This window comes from Trachurus japonicus, chromosome 5, assembly GCF_045865225.1.
Source record: "Trachurus japonicus isolate A0001 chromosome 5, Traja_1.0".
Taxonomy (NCBI): domain Eukaryota; kingdom Metazoa; phylum Chordata; class Actinopteri; order Carangiformes; family Carangidae; genus Trachurus; species Trachurus japonicus.
This window is the reverse complement of record NC_140911.1, coordinates 25,679,422-25,698,447: the sequence shown is the minus strand read 5'-3', so window position 1 is coordinate 25,698,447 and position 19,026 is coordinate 25,679,422. Positions and strand designations below refer to the sequence as shown.

The 19,026-nt window shown below is 40.7% G+C and overlaps 1 protein-coding gene across 8 annotated transcripts in view; it reads right to left on the bottom strand.

Moving 5' to 3' along the window:
- The window catches only part of LOC146987689 (solute carrier family 12 member 5-like), a 225,551-nt gene that overhangs the window by 18,956 nt on the left and 187,569 nt on the right, over positions 1-19,026 (bottom strand). For all 8 annotated transcript variants that reach the window (XM_085777011.1, XM_085777013.1, XM_085777014.1 and 5 more), the window contains exons 4-6: positions 13,255-13,401; positions 3,264-3,318; positions 2,410-2,540 (exon numbers count right to left, since the gene is read on the bottom strand). In XM_085777011.1, coding sequence (XP_085633137.1) covers positions 2,410-2,540; positions 3,264-3,318; positions 13,255-13,401 — 333 coding nt within the window. The remainder of the gene's footprint in view (positions 1-2,409; positions 2,541-3,263; positions 3,319-13,254; positions 13,402-19,026) is intronic.

Genomic DNA, 19,026 nt, shown 5'->3' with positions numbered 1-19,026 from the left:
GCATATCACTAGGCAAACAAATCTCCTGCTTCACCGTGAACTGCTGCTTCCTAAAATAGCAGCATCAGTTTGTGTTCTTGGCTTGGGTGGAAGGATGAAACATATTCAAATCAGCCTTCTCCAGATCCGCTCCTTACAATTCTGCAGGGATTGTTATTTTACAATGGAAACTAAGCCAGCTTTGACCCAGAAGACAAAATTAACCTCCAGGCATGATCAAACTCTGCATATCCATTAGAGGCATCCAGAAAGAGAGTAACGAAAGAATAATAATATATATATTTTTTAAAAACATACTCTGGTATGTTGATAACAATGGACCAAATTGATAAGAGCTGTTTCAAAGAATGGTCTTGTTACTCCGCCAGTGTCTTGATCTCCCACTAATGCAGTATTTGCATAATTACCCAGCACTCCATGCAGCAGGGGCTGCAGTGGGAGAAGTGTGTAATAAAAGGCAGAGGAGGTGGAGGAGAAGGAGGAGGAGGTGGAGGAGGAGGAGGAAGAGAGGGATGGAGATCGAGATGAAAGATCCCTGCATTTCATCAACTTATCAGAATCCACGTTGAAGAACACACAGCTGGAGAAAAAATAGCTTCAAAGGACAGTGAGGAGGAAAATAAACCCAATGAGAGGAACTCTACTTTAAGACGCGGCTCATAGCGGAGCTGTGCACCATCAAGTCTCAATCTTTTCTCAGAACACATTGCGTTTTTATCACAATCGCAAATCCACCGCTCATTTTACTACACTGAAGTGTCAGCTATTAAGTGGCACAGATAGCTAGATGGATTATATTTAAACCAACTGGAAGCACAACAAATGTTTTCTGTATCTTAGCAATAAAAAAATATGATAAACATGGATAAGACTACATATTCCTATGATTAAACTCATTTAACATTTGGCAAGAAAAGAATATTTCCAAAAATATCTGACTGTTTATTTGGGTTATATAATCTTCTTACTACTGAAGCTTTGACATCCGTGAGAGTGATATCGACAAAGCTGAACAGACAGCTGCTGACATGAACACATCGTCACCCTGAATAATAAAGCGGCAGTAGAATGGCAAATGAGTCCGAGCATCAGGCCACATCAACAGATTTAAATATCTTTTACCTGGTTGAATACAATTGTGTAATAAATGAATGCACATAAAGCATGCAGATAAAGTGATGCAGCTGTGTTCTCAGTAGAGATCAGTACCTGCCGTTTAAGTGTCTCTGTGTGTGCCGGCTTGTTTTGGCTCCTTGCCTCTTGTCTTTGAACCATTTCCAACACTGGCACTGGATTTCTTTGGACCTGAGCTACCTGGTACCAAATCTTTTATGTATTCCCAACATAATTTAATCTGAGAGGTCGATTTGCCCGTGGTAATTGTGCAATCGCTGCACAATGACACCAGCTTCCTCTTTAGAGCATCCTTTGTGACAGCGGTATCACCATGACAAAATTGTCAGAGTTTGATGTTGAGGAGTTCACCGCAGGGAAGGAAAAGCTGTGATTTGAGTGGTCATCCTCCACTAACCTGGCAACGCTGTGTCATCATTTTCCCTTTAGCTCATTGAGGATGAATTAGCTTGAAATGGATGTCATTTTGTGTAGGCTGTTCAATAGAGTGCTGACAGTTCTCTACTTTACTCGCATCAACATGAACCCACCCACTGGGCTGTGATCTGTCTTTGCTTTTAATTTCCAATCTGAGAAAAAAAACAACAACAACAACAGCATGACAGCTGTTCTGGAAATGTGAAACATGATAAAACCAGAGTCAAACTTCTGTATATAAAAATTAATCTGTGGTGATACTAATAATAATAGATAGATAATAGATACCATAATATTTGCCATCAAGTAATTTTTCATCATATCAATCCATCAACGTCAAAATGCAGATTTATGACAAACTGAGCTGTGTCTCAAGTTTAGATGATATTCTGAAATATGTTGTTTAATTTCCTATATGTTTAATGCTATATTTTAGATTATATTGAAGTGCATGTATATGTGTATATGTATGATGTGAATCAGTGACAACGTGTGTTGATATGGTTTGAAAAAATCCTGAAGGATCATATATGTCTGAAAACTACAGTACATTAGATACAATAGATGTTTTTTTTTGGGAGATGTATAATGAAGCAACTAAACCACGCACTGTTTCTACAACTATTTAAGTTGTATAATTTGTATGATTTAAATCTCCATCGAAGTGATGTAGTTACTATGAAATGGTCATAAACATTGGAGTTGGTCAGGTTATAATCGGACCTTTGATCTTCATTCTTCACCACACACTCATCTTTGTCACATCTCGCCTCCGCACAGCAACACATGAATAAATCCCTGTGAAACCGAGGCAGTGACAGAGAGACTGAGGAGAGGAGAGCAGAGGAAGTTTCTCACCAGTAGGAGCTCAATGGCCCCCAGGATGTACATGGCTCCTGCGAAGGTGGTCCCCAGGTAGAAACAGATCCCCACTGCTCCACCAAACTCGGGGCCCAGCGAACGGGATATCATGTAATAGGAGCCTCCAGCTACACACAGACACAAGAAAAGTGACAAACAATCAGAAACACTGTTAAATAATAGACACTTGTGACTATTTAAGATTAATATGTGTGTGTCACCAGTTTGGATCTGCTGTGCATCTGTCCTCCAAAAAACCAAGATGTAAATGTAAAAAATACACCTTGTATTCATATTTTAATTAATTGGAACTGATTGTATGTATTTTTTTTTTTGCTTGTGCCTTTTCTTTTTTACTACTAATCTTCACTTATTCTGTTTCAACACAGTGTTCCTAATACTAATACTAATACTGTGCAAATAAATAAACTTAACATAAATAAAGATACTTTAATCAGTACTTTGCTGCAGCATTAAGGCTTGAAACAGTACGGTAATAGGAAAGACAGTTGTAACAACCAACTGATGCAGTCCAGCATCACTGTGTAAACTCACATTATAAAATATAGCTACACTGTTCAATGTGTACATTAAAGTGACTGCAGACAGATACAAGCACATGCACTGGGTTTTACATCCCAGGCATTTGGCTCATGCTTTATTTTGTGTAAATAATGTTGTGTGACAACAAGTTAAAGTGCACAAGATCCCAGACTAAAGCTTTTAATGTTTCTGGGGATATCAAGCTGTGATGGGTGTAATGTGCCAAAAGCAGTCAGTGAAAAGAGAAATTTAGAAGCGGACAGCTTCAAACAGTGATGGCTGTGTGGTGCCAGCGTCTGCTCACCCACCTGGCACTACTCCATTGGTAGCGATGGCACTCATTGAGATGGCAGTCAGCATAGTCTACACAGAGAGCGGGTGGAAAAGACAGAGGAGCAGGAAGATTAGATCATATTTATCAGATTCCACATGTACTGTGAATATGAAGAGTTGGCTGCAGAGCTTCTCATAATTTAATTGTTGAAAAGTATAATGTCGGTATGCTAACAGACTCACAAAATGACAATGCTAACAGGTTAGCAGGTATCGCATTTACATTGATCGCAGCATGTTAGCATGCTCACATTGGCCAATTCGCCAATCAGCCTGGCAGGTATTTGACCACTAACCAAACCAAACAAGTCTATATGACAAAAATGATATGACAAAATTTGGATGGCGGCAGTAAACCACCAAAGTTATCATTTGAGGATTCTTCCTGCGAGCCTTATGAATGTTTGTGACTGCAAATAGGTGTTAATGTTTGAGTCTGGACAAAAGTGATGAACCCATCGACCAGCACTTGAATTTCTGAATTCATGAATTTTATGTTGTCCACCAAAGTCGTTAACTTTCAAAAGTAATCTCTCTGTATTTAAAGGGATAGTTCACCCTAGAATGATATTTCGCTCATTATCTACTCACCCTCATGTTGACTAAGGGCTGGAAGAATTTTCAGAGTCCACCGTCCCTTCTCTGAGTTACAGGGGGTCTTGGCGTAGCAGTGCATTTCAATGCAACGGTTGCAAAGGGACACCAGAGCTCTTCGTAAAAAAACACACACAAAAAAACATCCAAATACCTCCATGATGCTCGTATGTAATGTCCGTCTTGTGCTGAAGCCCCAAATTGCGTAATTGTCCCGAAAAAAATTAAATAAGTCCACATTCCAAGCATGTTTGTAGCATTAGCTCCTAGTGTCTGTTGTCCGGCTCTTCCGCTGCCAGCGCGCATGCGCAAGGTTCGCACTGAGACCGACTCGCTTCCTTGTTTACCCCGGCGAAGGACTAGAAGCAGTCCGTAATAGTCTTCTTCTTCTTGTCTCGTTTCACGGCGGTTCTGGTCCTTCGCCGGCAGCAGGGGCTGGCTCAATTTGCCGGGGTAAACAAGGAAGCGAGTCTCAGTCGGTCTCAGTATCAGTGCGAACCTTGCGCATGCGCGCTGGCAGCGGAGGAGCCGGACAACAGACACTAGGAGCTAATGCTACAAACATGCTTGGAATGTGGACTTATTTAATTTTTTTCGGGACAATTACGCAATTTGGGGCTTCAGCACAAGACGGACATTACATACGAGCATCATGGAGGTATTTGGATGTTTTTTTGTGTGTGTTTTTTTACGAAGAGCTCTGGTGTCCCTTTGCAGCCGTTGCATTGAAATGCACTGCTACGCCAAGACCCCCTGTAACTCAGAGAAGGGACGGTGGACTCTGAAAATTCTTCCAGCCCTTAGTCAACATGAGGGTGAGTAGATAATGAGCGAAATATCATTCTAGGGTGAACTATCCCTTTAAATGTCCGTCCAGTGACGTCCACACAGGCAACAGGCCCGTGGTGCGTAACATCAAAACACCCTCTACTAGAGTTTACATGGGGACAGCGGCGATTTACAGCAATGCTAAATGCTAAAAGCTGTCTGGTTGATGATTAGTTCAATAATAATGCTACAGGGCCTGTCAACAGCTGTCAGACCACATTCAGAACACCAATGACAACTCGCATATAACTCCTGATCTGAGCAGGAGATAAAATAAAATAAAATAAAATAAAACAAAAACACCAGAAGAAATGTGAGGGCATGCTAGAGTGGAGATCACTGGTTGCCTGAAACACAAACAGCCAGCCGTCATTGCCCTGCAGAGGGAGGCAGGATGCAGGAAGCAGAGAGCGGAAGAACAGACCATAAATATTTTTAAAAAATGACAAAGTGAGAACCAGAGAGGGTGAGTGAGAAAGAGAGGGAGAGATAGTGCATGTGACAGTACAAAGACGGCATTAACATTTCATCATTCCTTCAAACGCTATTGTTGAATTTCTGAGTGTCTTTTTACATTGTCCTCACATGAAAGAGAGCGGTGGAGACAAAAAGACAAGCACGAGGAGGAGACGTGAGAGCAGGCTGGTAGAAATCAGAGCATTCTTTTAAAACTCTCTACTGCTTTTATTGGTTTCCTTTTCTCAGTTGCACTGTTGCAGTCACTGCTGACATTAATTCCTATCACATTTACTGTTTTACTCACTGTTTCCATATTAAAAATACAACTTTTTATTGCCGAAAGCTGTCCACCCTGGTCAATGTCTGAAAGCTTTCAAACCGGTGATGTATGTGTTCACTGTGGTTACATATTTCACATTTACAGCAGCAGCAGCAGCAGCAGCAACAGAAGACAAGCGGAGTAATTAACATGTCAACCTCGAAAGGCAGCTACTGTGGGTCCACAGAAACCTTGGCTATGAAAGATCCCAGAGAAGAGCTGTCACATTATAACAGTACCTGTAGAATATGTCAGTGTATCTGAACGTGGACTATGCAGTAGCCACTGTGTTTAAGCAAATCACAACGCTGCCTCATCGCTCAATGTCTGGAGTACTGGAGGAATTTCTCCTTGTTGCAGAGAAGGAGTTTCCTGATCCACATGGGCTCAGTGAAGAGTTGAGTGTTTTATGTGATCTTGAATCTGTGTCCCCACAAAAAATAATACAGCGTTGTTCCTTTTTTTTTTAGATGTTATGTGACTGTTGTTTCATGTTATGAATAACAGTGAGCTGCTTGTCAATTCACACTGCAGCACCTTCCTTCCTCAGTGAATTTGATAATGAGATAGATAACCTGGCACCTCTGTTAACCAATAACACCTTTCTCTACCTTTTTACACACATGTACTGTAAATTTAATGGGAAGAGGGAGAGATACATCTACTGGTTTCTAGCTTATCACAGATGTCAAAGATAAAGATAAATTCTTGGATTTTCTTGGAATAACAAGTCATGTCTGAAATGTTTTTTTCCCCCGATAAAACAATTTACCTTGTTGTATATTGACCTATATCACATCTCTTCCTTCTACTTCATAGAGAAACCTAGAACATCAATATTCCAATATAATTTGGATGATAATAGACACTATCTTATACACAGATTATACACAGTTTAAGAGCATCTTTGTTGTGTTTTATTAATGTTCAGTATCTGTCTACTCATAATTCTATATTATTACAGCTCAGTTTCACTGTGGTGTCAATCATTATAAAGCAGCCTCTGGTTTTGAGTGAGGAGGAGTTAAAGTGGTTGACAAATATACTAATTAACACTTAGGCTTCACTGTGATAACGAAACATCTATATGACAATTTTCTACATGGGTAGAATTATTTTTATTCAGGTACCTTAGACCAGTGATGACAAAGAAGAGAAGAGAGCCAGTGGGACTTCTAATCGTCCCCTGCCACAGGACGACATGCTGGTTCTGTCTGACTATCGTTACATCTGTCTCTGTGAAGACTGTAATGTGGTTAGTGTCACCTGAGGGCCTGGTGGACTGACGATCCGGAGTCAACAGTGAGTGGGACTGGGCTCTGTTCCTCTCTCTAATCTGGTCCTAATGAGGCCACAAGCTCTTCTCCCACCACAGCAGATAAGACAGTAATTGTTTAAGTGTTTTATCTGATGTGGGCAGCAGCCACGCAGAGGTAGTCAGTCGCATACTGAATCACCGCATCACCACGCAACTGCACAGAGCAGCCACCAGTGGACTCATCTGACCTACACCTGCAGTACAGACCAGTATCAAATAATGTATTAGAGGGAATATACTACATGAGTGTGGATTAATACATTTGAGTAATGGTAGGGCAAAGCAGCAATGTTATTAGAAAGGATTTTTTCCCCTATGTTCCTTTAAAACACATATATTCCAAAGCGTACATTTATGTGATATCTTTTTTTTGTTTGGCTTTTTTTTAAGGCAAATCATGAGGGAAATAGTGGTACATGGATTAAACAGTGTCTATATCTGCTCTAATGGGAACTGCAAAAATTAGTACATCCAGCTAACTTGTTTACAGAGATAATCCCTTTTTTTCAGTAGTTATGCTAACGTTCTGCCCAAGCACATGATTCTTTAACAAGCTAGCATTTAAATGAGGTTCTGTTAGAATAAAATAATCCGATCTCACATTTTTCCTTATATTGCACCATGTATAATACTTTGGCTAATAATCTCCACCATCATTATTCACAGTGATCACCAACAGGAGGGGAAAACTACCTTTTCTCTCTGACTTCAGCTTTAGCCTCAGTCTTTTAGTACAATATCATTTATGTAGCAATTTAGTGCATATTTAAGACTTTTTCACAGGCTTCTCATCACAAACTAAGCAGCTGGACATGGAGATTTTTACCTAGTATTCACAGAGCTAATAATGATGATAACAGCCCATAAATAACAACAAAGTCAACAGTGGTCAGCTAGACATATTAAGCCTGTTTTATTCTCCACCTGTGTCAAAATAAGGGCCCATAGTGGTAAATCTGCCACCATCCTAAGTGTTACCTCTGTCCTCTGACTAGTTTCTAATGGCCTGTCTGTCAGGTTGTCAGGACTGGGTTTTTTGGTGACACTTTTACCTGTACCTACTTTTAGCAGTGTCCTACTTTTATTCCACTTGACCCTCTGGGTGCCACAGTGGACAGGGGCATTAAGAAACAACATCAGCTGCTGTCACAAACTCAGTGGATCGTGCTGGCCGTTCCTGCAGACCCTGCACAGATGTCAGAAGGTCACACTTTGACTTTTACTGCAAATGTACCCAAAAACTAAACGTTATTGTTGATCGTTATTGTTGTCTCATATGTTTTCCGTTTTCAGCAAAAAAAAAAATCCCAACAACTTCACCTGATCACCTCATGTAGCGGATGAGTGGTGACTGGCACTGGAGGCAGCAGTGATCTGCTGTAGTGGGCAGGATAAGCAGCATATTTTTTCCCACTGACCCAGAGCCTGTGGCCCGTTTAATCGTCCCACTTTCAGCCAATGCAGGTAACCTAAAACTATGCTGGATAGAGCGTTTGTGTGAAAGCATTTTGTACGGTTCTCTGGTTTGCTAACGCTGTCTTGTTCTGTCAAGCTCGGAGTCAGTGCATGTACCTCCAAACTTACATGTACCTACACACTATCTGGCCTCCGAGCATGCCAGTAGCCCACCTCAGATCATGCCGACTGCCATCTGTCTCCTCCATATGAGGTGTAACAGCAGACGGCTTATATATCAGACAAAAAGGGCTCAGGGAGTCTGAATGCTAGCAAAACTTGAATCATTGCTAAGCCGCGGCGATTATGGCTGAGCCTGAGGAGTGTATTTGTTGAAGAAGCTAATTTTAAGTCTGCTAGCTGATAGAGGCTATCCCCCCGACACTGACTGCAAAGGACAGTTTAGGTCTGTTTCCTCCCAAAGCTACAAACAAACTCTGATTTGGCCTTTAGTTGACCTCGGAGTTGAGCCGAAAATGGTTTTGACAGGAACGGAGCTTTCATGCTGCCTTGAGAGCGTGCTTCATTAGCATGCTTCATTACACAAATGCAGAGTAGTTTCATCAAGTACAACTTCATCAATTCACGTTCAATGGAACAGTGCAAATCTATTTTCAGTGTACTGTTTATCACTTGAAATCCCCGGTGGACGGCGTGCTGTGGAGGGCAGATGTGTCAGGTGAACTTGGAGGTGGTTTTTTACTTTCTGACCAACATTATGGATTGAGGCTGTGAACAAGACGATAAGATGCAGGAGGAGAGCGGTGGTAAAGCAGGACAGAAAATTGGATGGTAGGTAGAAATGAATTGAGAGAGAAAGAGAGGTAGGGAGAGGAGAAACAAAAGAAAAGAGGAGAGGGTGGAAATGAGACAGTAAAATGAAAAAAGGGTTTGGATAAATTGGGGAAGCGGCAGAGATGAGAGTAAAAAATTAAAGAGATGGAGGGAGAGAAGCATCCTTAGCATTTAAATGAGTCACGACAGAGGGCAGAGCACCCTTCCTCTCACACCATTCGGATTCAAGACCTGGAAGTAATGAGGAAGGCCAAACAACAGATGACTTTCCATCTAGAATATTAAACCTCATTTCATCTCAGTGACAAGCCTGCATTCATTATCTGTGCTAAGATGACTCTCACACACATAACGCAGCACATTTGAATAGAGCAGCTACGAGAACTGCTGTTTGCAGAAATATAATGACTTTTAGAATGGGTGCTTGTGTGTGTTTGACGTGATTAAAGGTAGAGTCAGTAGGATTTTCCTGAACAAAAAAACAACTAAATATAGACTTATACGAAAGAAATCCAGCTAAATTGTCACCTATGGGCTTCTACATGTGTGGTGGGGACTTTGAACTAAGCCAAACTGGAGAAGGGTTCCAGCCATTGAGCCTGAGACGAGAGGCCCAAATTGAATGATGTGTTCACAAACAGCAACAAACAAACCTACAGACTCTACTTTTAATGGTATAATGTGTCAGCTTAAAGGCACATTCTTCATATAATCCTGATTCACAGAATGAGTGAGGCCTCAGTGGCTCATTAATGTTCTGTCAAAACGCTGCGTGACGGGAAATGAAGGGAGTGGATGTGCGTTGGACAGGTTGGGATATGCGCTGCTGTGACAGAGCATCTACATGAGTGTTCTGTCATTGATATCCCATCGTGTGAATAAAACATGGGGTCATGCTGGATAATATGGAGCTTTACAGCACGTGTAATTCCTCGGCTCTTCAAGTTCTGTGGATCGCACTAAGGTGGGGGGATTGCTACGCACATGTATGTACACACACATGCACACACTCCTGCGGTGTGATGCTGACAACCCCTGGAGGGCTGGGTGGTTATGTGTTATGTAAGGAGCTCAGGAGGAAAGAGGTGGGGGTTTCTCACCCACCGTTCACGCTCAGGCTTATCGCCCCGGGGCCCTGCAATGAGCTCAGTGTGACTGATAAGAAGTGTGTGTGTGTGTGTGTGTGTGTGTGTGTGTGTGTGTGTGTGTGTGTGTGTGTGTGTGTGTGTGTGTTTGTGTGTGTGTGTGCGTGGTGCGTGAGAGAGAGGGAGAGAAAGACAGAAATGGTGAGAAAGAGTGAGAGTGAAAAGCAGTAAGGAACAGAATATTTTAAGAATCTTGCATGTATGAAAACACTCAACATGACTAAATTCACACACAAGGATTCATGAATGGAGTGTATTTACAATATAAATGGCCCTCTCCACAAAATATTTGTTACTCTGTATAAATGTAAAAAGAATCCACATATAATCTAAAGAGGATCACATCTCTGATGCAAACACAAATTTATTTTAGTATTAGTTTAGTATTATGGAAATCTACAAATACTATATATATATATATATATATATATACTGTATATATACTGTATATATATATATATATACAGTATATATATACTGTATATATATATATATATACAGTATATATACAGTATATATATATATATATATATATATATATATATATATATATAGGCAATGTTCATCAAAAACATGTTGTGTATATTGTAACATTTTACACAAATGGTATCTGAATCTGCATTTACAAACTGCTTGTGGTTTGTGAGGTTTACTGCATTTGTGTGTATGTTTTTTTTTTTTTTTTTGAGAATCGACTGATTTGTCTCAATCCTCAAATGCATTTTCTTTCCAACAGGGACTTATCTGTAGCTATTAAACAGATGTCTGTCTATACTGTATATTTGGAGCCGTCAATACAATAGTTTCCATTTTAGGAAAATAATATGATTATATTAAATCAGGTGGCTTTCAAAGAGTTGCCAGCCATTTCCCTATTGAATCTATATTTTGGAGATCAGGAATGTTGACAAATATATCGGTATTCATATGAGATGTTATATCAGTCCTTACAAAATAGTAAAAAAAAAAACATATTGCTTTCCCTCAGAGTGTCGTTCCAGAGCCCTCTTTGCTCTGTCACACAGAAACATGATTGGGAAGCATATTGCCTGTGTGTGTGTGCAGGCAACTTTGCTATGGTTGGGATTTGAGGGGGTTGTTCTATAAATACACTCTGTGCTCGAGGAGAATCTAGGCTGCACAACACACAGACATGCCAACATACAGTCCTGCAACAACAACGCACAGTGCGAACCAGAGAGGAGACACACCATGACAGCTGATAGACCACAAAGTGTGAATTAAACTGCACTGCACAATAATAATGGCTCCATTACACTGTACACTGAGAATAATTCTCAACGCCTGACTGAAAGCTCTCCAGCTGACGGGACGTTGTTGTGTTTTCAACAGAAAAAGCACTTCAGGTAAAATGCACCTCCCCTCTGCTCAACAAGAGAACATGTGAGGCGTTCAGCGAAGAGGCACAGTATATGCTCCCTGACAATCAAATGCATCAAACAAGTCAAACACAATCAATTTGTAACAGCCAGTCAGATCGCTGTCAGCGGCGCTGTCGATCCTGTGGGACAGTGTCTGCTGTTTCCAGTCTCAGGGCCGCGACGGGGTGTCAGCCTCACACCAAAGTCACACTGACGCACCACCACAGCTCTGTAGCATTAATGGGAACATTAAAGGGAACCAGGGCACATCAGAGACTGGCAGCATCCATTTTGTTCTTTCACCAGGCTGAATGTGTGGTGTCTATAGATCACAACTTTGTGTAAATCTCATGAGGAACCTTTCATCCTGTGACTGTTAAAACAACATTATACTCCACCAACTAAAAGACTAAAATTAAATGTGAAAACCTCCTGTAAAACACTGGTGTTAATGCAGGTTCAACATAGTTGAGTAAAAATAGACGTCAGATCTCAGAGGTTAAAACTCTTAAGTATGAGTGTGTCTTTGAGTAAGGCAGGAGGCTGCCACTTTAGTCAGATGCTGGTCCGCTTACCGTCACTGTCAGGCAGTGATAAGGAGCCTCGTGAACAAATCCACGTGCAGAATAACAGGCAACAGAAAATAAGTGTCTTAGCAAAGTCTAATTAAAGCTGCACACGTTACAGCACTAACAGACATGGTGCCTGCTGCAAGAGTTTAGTCAGGTGTGATCCTTATGGTCCTTTTTGTCTTAGCTTTTTTTCCTTTTCTTTTCTTTTTCACTAGTGTGTATATTTACAGCATGTATGTTATGTTAAAGCACAAGCAAGTGGCTATGAGGTTTGAGTTTTAAGACAGATAATATTCTTTGCTTTTTCTTTTTCTATCATCAAATCTCATGAAACCATCAATGAACTGACCTGGGGCTGAAAAAGTTCTGTGGTGCATTAAATCACATGATTGCACATCACTGTTGCGCTGGCTGACATGGTCGTTCATTAAGATGGACGCTGTAGTTTATTTTGATGATACCTTGTTTAAGAGCTGACTTGAAATATCATTTTGAGTTTGAATTCGAAGACTCTGGCAGACAATAGATGAGTCTGTCCAGAGTTCTGCGCTGAAGTTACATCTCAGCTTCAGATGGAGAGAGACTGGACAAAATAATTGGGAAGGCTCAGTGCTGGGCTGTTCTTTTTTCTACAGAGGAGAAAATTAATCGTGACCAAAATATCACTTATCTTCATGATAGAAACAGATGGAGGCTGTATACCTGAACCCGAGCGATGCATATGATTTTAGATCATATATCTGGGTATTTATGAATATAATAATTGTTTGCTGTACAAAAAAACAATTCTCATGATGGATAAGTCCCTATTGTCTAATGGTGTTTATTGTCTGCTGGTCCAGTGCAGCTCCTTGGACTCTTTAATCTCCTCTGTGATTAGCAAAGGTAATAACAATGAACATCTGGTATCTTTTACTACTGTGCTGCGCAGGCCATTACCACTGCATTTGTCCAGGATGCTATAACATTGCTGGCCTCCACGCTCTGTTGTGCCTTATAAAAACGTGTGAACTCCAGTTTTCAGAATAAACCAGGCCAAAGCACCTCCCCAGTGTGTTTTCAACAGACAGGCGGAGGTAAAAGTAGGTAACACACTCACTGTGGCACAGCACATGAAGACGATGATGAAAGTCCCAATGACGCCTCCGATTCCCACCAACCAGGTCATCCTGAGGAAGAGGATCACTCCGAAGATGTTCTGGATGCATGGCAGATAGACGCCCATCAGGGTACCCAGCTGGGGGGCCTGGACCAGGACAAGGACAGAGGTTAGAGGTCTTTGAGTCATAAAGGTTCAAAGTCATGGAGAATTCATGGACCAGAAAGGTTAATTAATCAACTACATGCAACATGACCGATAAGGGATCATCATTTGTTGTGCATTCCCAGACATGAGCACTAAGAAACAAATGTACTGATCATTTGATTGTTGAAGTTCAAGTATAATTTTGTGTGTCGGGCAGAGATCAGACTATAAACAGTAAAATACTAAAAAAGCTTAGTGTCATTCATCTGTTGGCATAACCCCCGACACACCAGATGTGACGCATTAACTGAATGACTCCTGCTCCATTCGGGTGTCTGTGTGAAACTGTGAAAGTCAACACAGCAGCCGTGCATGGTGGGAAGCACAGTGTGGAAAAGATTTGTTATAGTCTGTGAAGAAAACAGAACAATTGGAGGGAAAACACACTGCAGATGGTCACACTGCCATCGAGGCAACACAGACATTTACTTGTAGGACTTTACAAATCAGTTTGAAAGTGTAAAACGGTGCTTAGGGTTGAAAGAGATGTGGATTTGTTTAATTTTACTAATTGTAAACATCTTTGTTTCTTCTTTCTTTTACAGCTTCATATCTGCATTAAGCTGTAACAGCATTTGCGCAGAGCAGGAAGAAACCTACTACATTTTGCAATTTAACTGATTCAATTGATTAAAAAGGATTTCAGTACCTCCCTCTCCATCATACACCCAACTGTACTTTATTATAACCTTTTTTTTTCTTCTTAAGGGTTACCCACGTTGCTTTCTGCAAAATCCTCTGTTGATTTCCAGAACAATAATTACTTAGAGTCCAGTCCAGAAACAAAGAAAACTTTGAGATCAGGAGGGAGCCAGGGGACGGGCCTGTTCTACAGTATGGATGGATGGATTATTATTTTATTTCTTCACAGGCTCAGTTTTTTTGTGTGGTGGATTTGTTCTAGTTGGTTTTGCTGCAGTGCTGTCTGTCCCTGGTGTGGGTCAGTGGGAAAGAGAGAAAGCTGCACTACATCCTCTCACAGAACCAAATCACTTTCAAGGCAATTACTGACTGAGGAGGACGTATAGGAAGTTTCTTCTCCTGATGGGTTTTGGGATGTTCTTAATGTGTGTGTGTGTGTGTGTGTGTGTGTGTGTGTGTGTGTGTGTGTGTGTGTGTGTGTGTGTGCACCATCGTGATGGCATGTATTAAATCTGAAGGACACATCAGCTGACCCTGTACATAATAGAGAAATATTCATTTCCCGCTCAAGGACGGCTTGGGCCAATGAAGGGTAATTATGTCGATATCCAGCCATGACCCATTTTACCAAGTGCGAGCACAGACCTCAACTGTCACCGATCATGGGGAACGCAGGAAGAAGGAGCCTCTCTGCTGCTGCATCTCCGCGATTTAACAAACAGGATGAATAGAGGGCTGATTACCCGTGGTTTATGTCAGTGAAGACATTATTACGCATGAGGATTTGTCCTAAAAAGGTTTATAGTTCACTAATCAAAAACTAAATGTAGCTATGCGATAAGAAACCTTCTCACATGAGTAATTTCAGTAAAATGGGGATTACAAGCTCCACCAGGCTCCGCACACTTGAGAGCTTACCAAATCAATGTTGTTTATTGGAGCTGCTTGTTGGATGACTTTAGTTCTGTCAACCAAATACTAATCTTTTTATGGATGGTATTAAATATATTGTTAAACTAGTGAACCAGCATGTTGAGATTTTTGTTGTTGTTGCATCTAAAAATAGAACAAGTCAGAAACTCAGACCCCCAATCAAAGAACCAATTATTGATGCAGAACATCCAGAAAAAAGACAAGCTGATAGTGATATCATCCTCAAGAAGCACTACATGGTCAGCAAGTTAAGGAATAGCTTGACATTTTGGATAATAAACTTGAGTTAAATGAAGAAACTGATGCAACCCGAACAGTCTCCAGCTGTCTGTAGTCTTTTAGCTTGTTTATATCATGGCATAAAGACTTGAAGCAGCTGTTCTGCTTTTTGCTCAGATTAAACAAACTAGATGTTAATAAGCAGTTAGCTTCAGAGGTGCTGGTGCGTAGTGAGGCTAGCAGTTTCTGTCTTTTTTCAGTTTTACCATTCAGACGTGAGGCTGCTGTTGTCTGTAAGATAAGATATATTTTTTTCTGCTGTTATGCATTTAAAACCTGCATAATGTAAGAGTTTCAAGCTCATTGAGGCAATTAGGTGATGGCTAATGTGATAAGAAACACTTATCACAGCAGCCATTAATAAACGTTTAAATATGACACGTTTTATTTGACACTGTATTCCTAATATTCATGTTGGCAAATGATCAACGCACAACAGAGATGCCAAAATATGTGTCAGGCCATTGAAAACATTGCAGAGAAAAATGATAAGTTTATTCTAGCAGCTGCAACATGCCCCTCGTTTTTCTTTAATAAACAGGCTGCAACACATGAATATCAGTTCCAGTGGAGCTGCTGGTATCTGCATCGAGGAACAACGATGTGCTTCTGAGGGAACCTTGCACCTGGTTATCACTGCACTGCACATCTCCACCAGTGACTGTGTTATTAATTGTAACAGGACGGACAGCGCACAAGATGGAGGATTTTAAAAAAGCAGCTCTGCCGCAGGAACTGACAGCAGATGCTGAATTCATAAACCAGACTTATAATCACATCATCCTGACAAGTGGCTGACATCAAATGAATAACATCGGCTCTGAAACTACAGTATGTGATTTGTTTGAAGAGGCTTACTTTCCAGCGTTAATAATGTAGGGTTTGTGCAGAGGAGGAGAGGAAAGGAGACAGAGCGAGTCCAAACAGGTCTCACAAACATAATTATCATCTAATTTTCTTTGGATAAACAACAGTGCAAGAGCTCACACTCCAAACTGTAATTAGTGAGGTTATCACTGATCCAGCTGAGAACAGAAGCAAATCGCCCATACATATCATATCATATCATATCATATAATATCATATCATTGTGACATTCACAATCATCCTTTTCTCCATTTGTCACAATGTCACAAATTTGTCATTATTTGCGTGTCTTTGTGTGCACAGTTGGTCGTCCACTGAGCTGAAATGTAACCCACAATTTTCCCACTTTTACAACTTCATCTTCACAGGAGGGAGTCTCTGAACCTTCAGCCTCACTGAGCTTTAATCAGAGATCCACAGGTCCACTGGATGGAGCAGCACCAAACACACCCTCCAACCCCCTCCTCTCCACTATATGACACACACTTGTAGAGTTTCTGATGTCGTCTAAGCTATGTAAATCCGATTGTGACTCAGTGTGACTGTGCCCTTTAGTGTGTGGCAGACAGGATTTTTCATCAACTGCTTGTCAAAGGTCTTAACAAAGTTTGTTGTTATAAATATTAAAACTCACCTATAAACCCACGGCAGTATTATCTAAGCAAAGTTTACATTTAGTAGAATATCTATTCAGTGGTTCAGTGTCACTGCCAGGTTGTATTTCCTTAATCCACTGTCAATCCATTAAAATATTTAATTGCGATCAGGGCCGTTGTATAGGGGAGAAAGGTGATGATAATTCTAGGGGCCCAGTGCCCAGTAGGGCCCACAAAAAAACCCAATAGTCTAATCTTTGTATGACTGATTTATTCTGCATAGACCCTGACTAATACTCATAGTAATGCTGCATTAGCATCAAAACAAAGGCTAAATAAAAAATGATAATACATACATAGTCAAAAAAAAGTGCAAAAGTCAGAGGGTAGGCGCCTACTTTAGTATTCTTTCAGGGGGCCCAGAATTCCTAGCAACAGCCCTGATTACGATACGTCACATGAATGTCCAAAGTTACCGACCATTAATCACAAATTAGGTAATCATACTTTGGAGTGAATGGTGGTGCTGCTTCATGCAACTGTGACATTATCATACATTAAACAAAAATGACAGAAACCTTCAAAGGCCTCACTGCATCTGGCATCAAATAATGTGCTCAAATAACAACATGACGGTGCCATCTGAGTGGTAACTGTTAGCAGAGACAGGTTAGCCTGCAACTGCAGCTGATTCATTTCTGGTGACTGATTCAAACTACGGGTTGTGTCAAAGGCGAATAAAAGAACATGCATCAATCTCAATCTTGTGTCAAAAAAAATAATAGTGGTGTTAAAAGGATTTTGCATTCATGTATTATTATCACATTAATTTAGATAGCCCTGTTTCCCTCATTTATTCTAAGGTGAGTCTAAAGTTAACTGACAGTTACAGTGAATAATTAAAGGAATAAAAAAAATCAAGCTGTTAAAATGAAAAGACACATGACACATTCAGTTCCTTATACTCTTTACCTTCAGTTGCTTTTCCCACCTTTTCCCCCAGTAGCAATGCTGTAATTAAAAAGACTGAGTTTCCATTGGCAGGCCCTGCAGGGGCTTGTGTGTAATATACATTAGCAGTCAGGTGTTGCAGGCAGAAAGGTTCCTCTGCCATCAGCACTTTGTTGTTCGACCCAAAACTGCTGCCGCTGCACAAAGTGGGCTGAGGTCAGTTTGTAACAGGCAAGTTATTAAAGGAAAACCTGTGTGCATTTACATACTTAAGTGTACAACAACAGACCTCACACCTTCAACAGGATGAACGCTTTGTCAGTCCTTTCAAGGAGAGTCAGTCTAATTAGAAGCATTTCTAAAACTTCACTGACTTTGTTTTGTGGCTTTTGAAGTCAGAAAGGTGAACACACACACACTTCACAGCCTCTTTCATTTGGACAAATCTTTTTGCAGTTTCCACTTCAAACACATCAAAGTGGTTAAAAGGAAAAAAAACTCCCCAGATTGTTGATTTTTATCAAAAATAGATAAGAATAAAGTATGGCTTCATAAATTCAAACGGCACATTAAGGTTAGACTGTGGGATCCAAAGCAGATAACATCTCAGCAGAATACTTTGTCAGAAAAGCTGAAAGTTGTAACTGTAAAACACAGAGTGTGCAAAGGTTGTTGTTTTTTTCAAACCTTGTTTTCATAGACTCAGATGAAGGCAGGTTTTAAAGCACAGCGGGGCTGAAAGTAATAATTACAGATTATACAAATCTGCGCTAAAAGGTGTGTAAATAATACGATTCAGTGTCACAACAAAAAGGTGTTTATGCAACACAACACTCCACAGGAGAGTAACGTCAGCAAAGTAGGCAACAACCCTCTCCAGACAACAAAATGTCATTTTCCTCGCCTGCTCCCCAACACAATGGAGAACCACAATCAGGCAGACCTTGTATGTTGGCCCGCTGTACGAGTGTCTGCAGCAGCTCACAGCTGAGTGATAAATTATAATCCACATTCAATAACAGGCTTTGAAAAAAAAACTGTTTGTCTGCTATAGAAATCCTGCGTGTTACATAAGATGTACAAACACAGATAATAGATACTAAGAGCGTTTACATCAAGTCTGAGGACCTAAATGCAATGAAACACCTCTGTAGCTTTAAACAGCCTCAAAAACAAAAAAACATCTGGTGAACTAATGGAGGCTTCTAATGACTTTACACTGAGAAACTGCCTGAGAGTGATGGAACGCCTGTGTTTGCATCGAATCAGTGACCCTGCTGGGGGGGAAAGGCCCAAT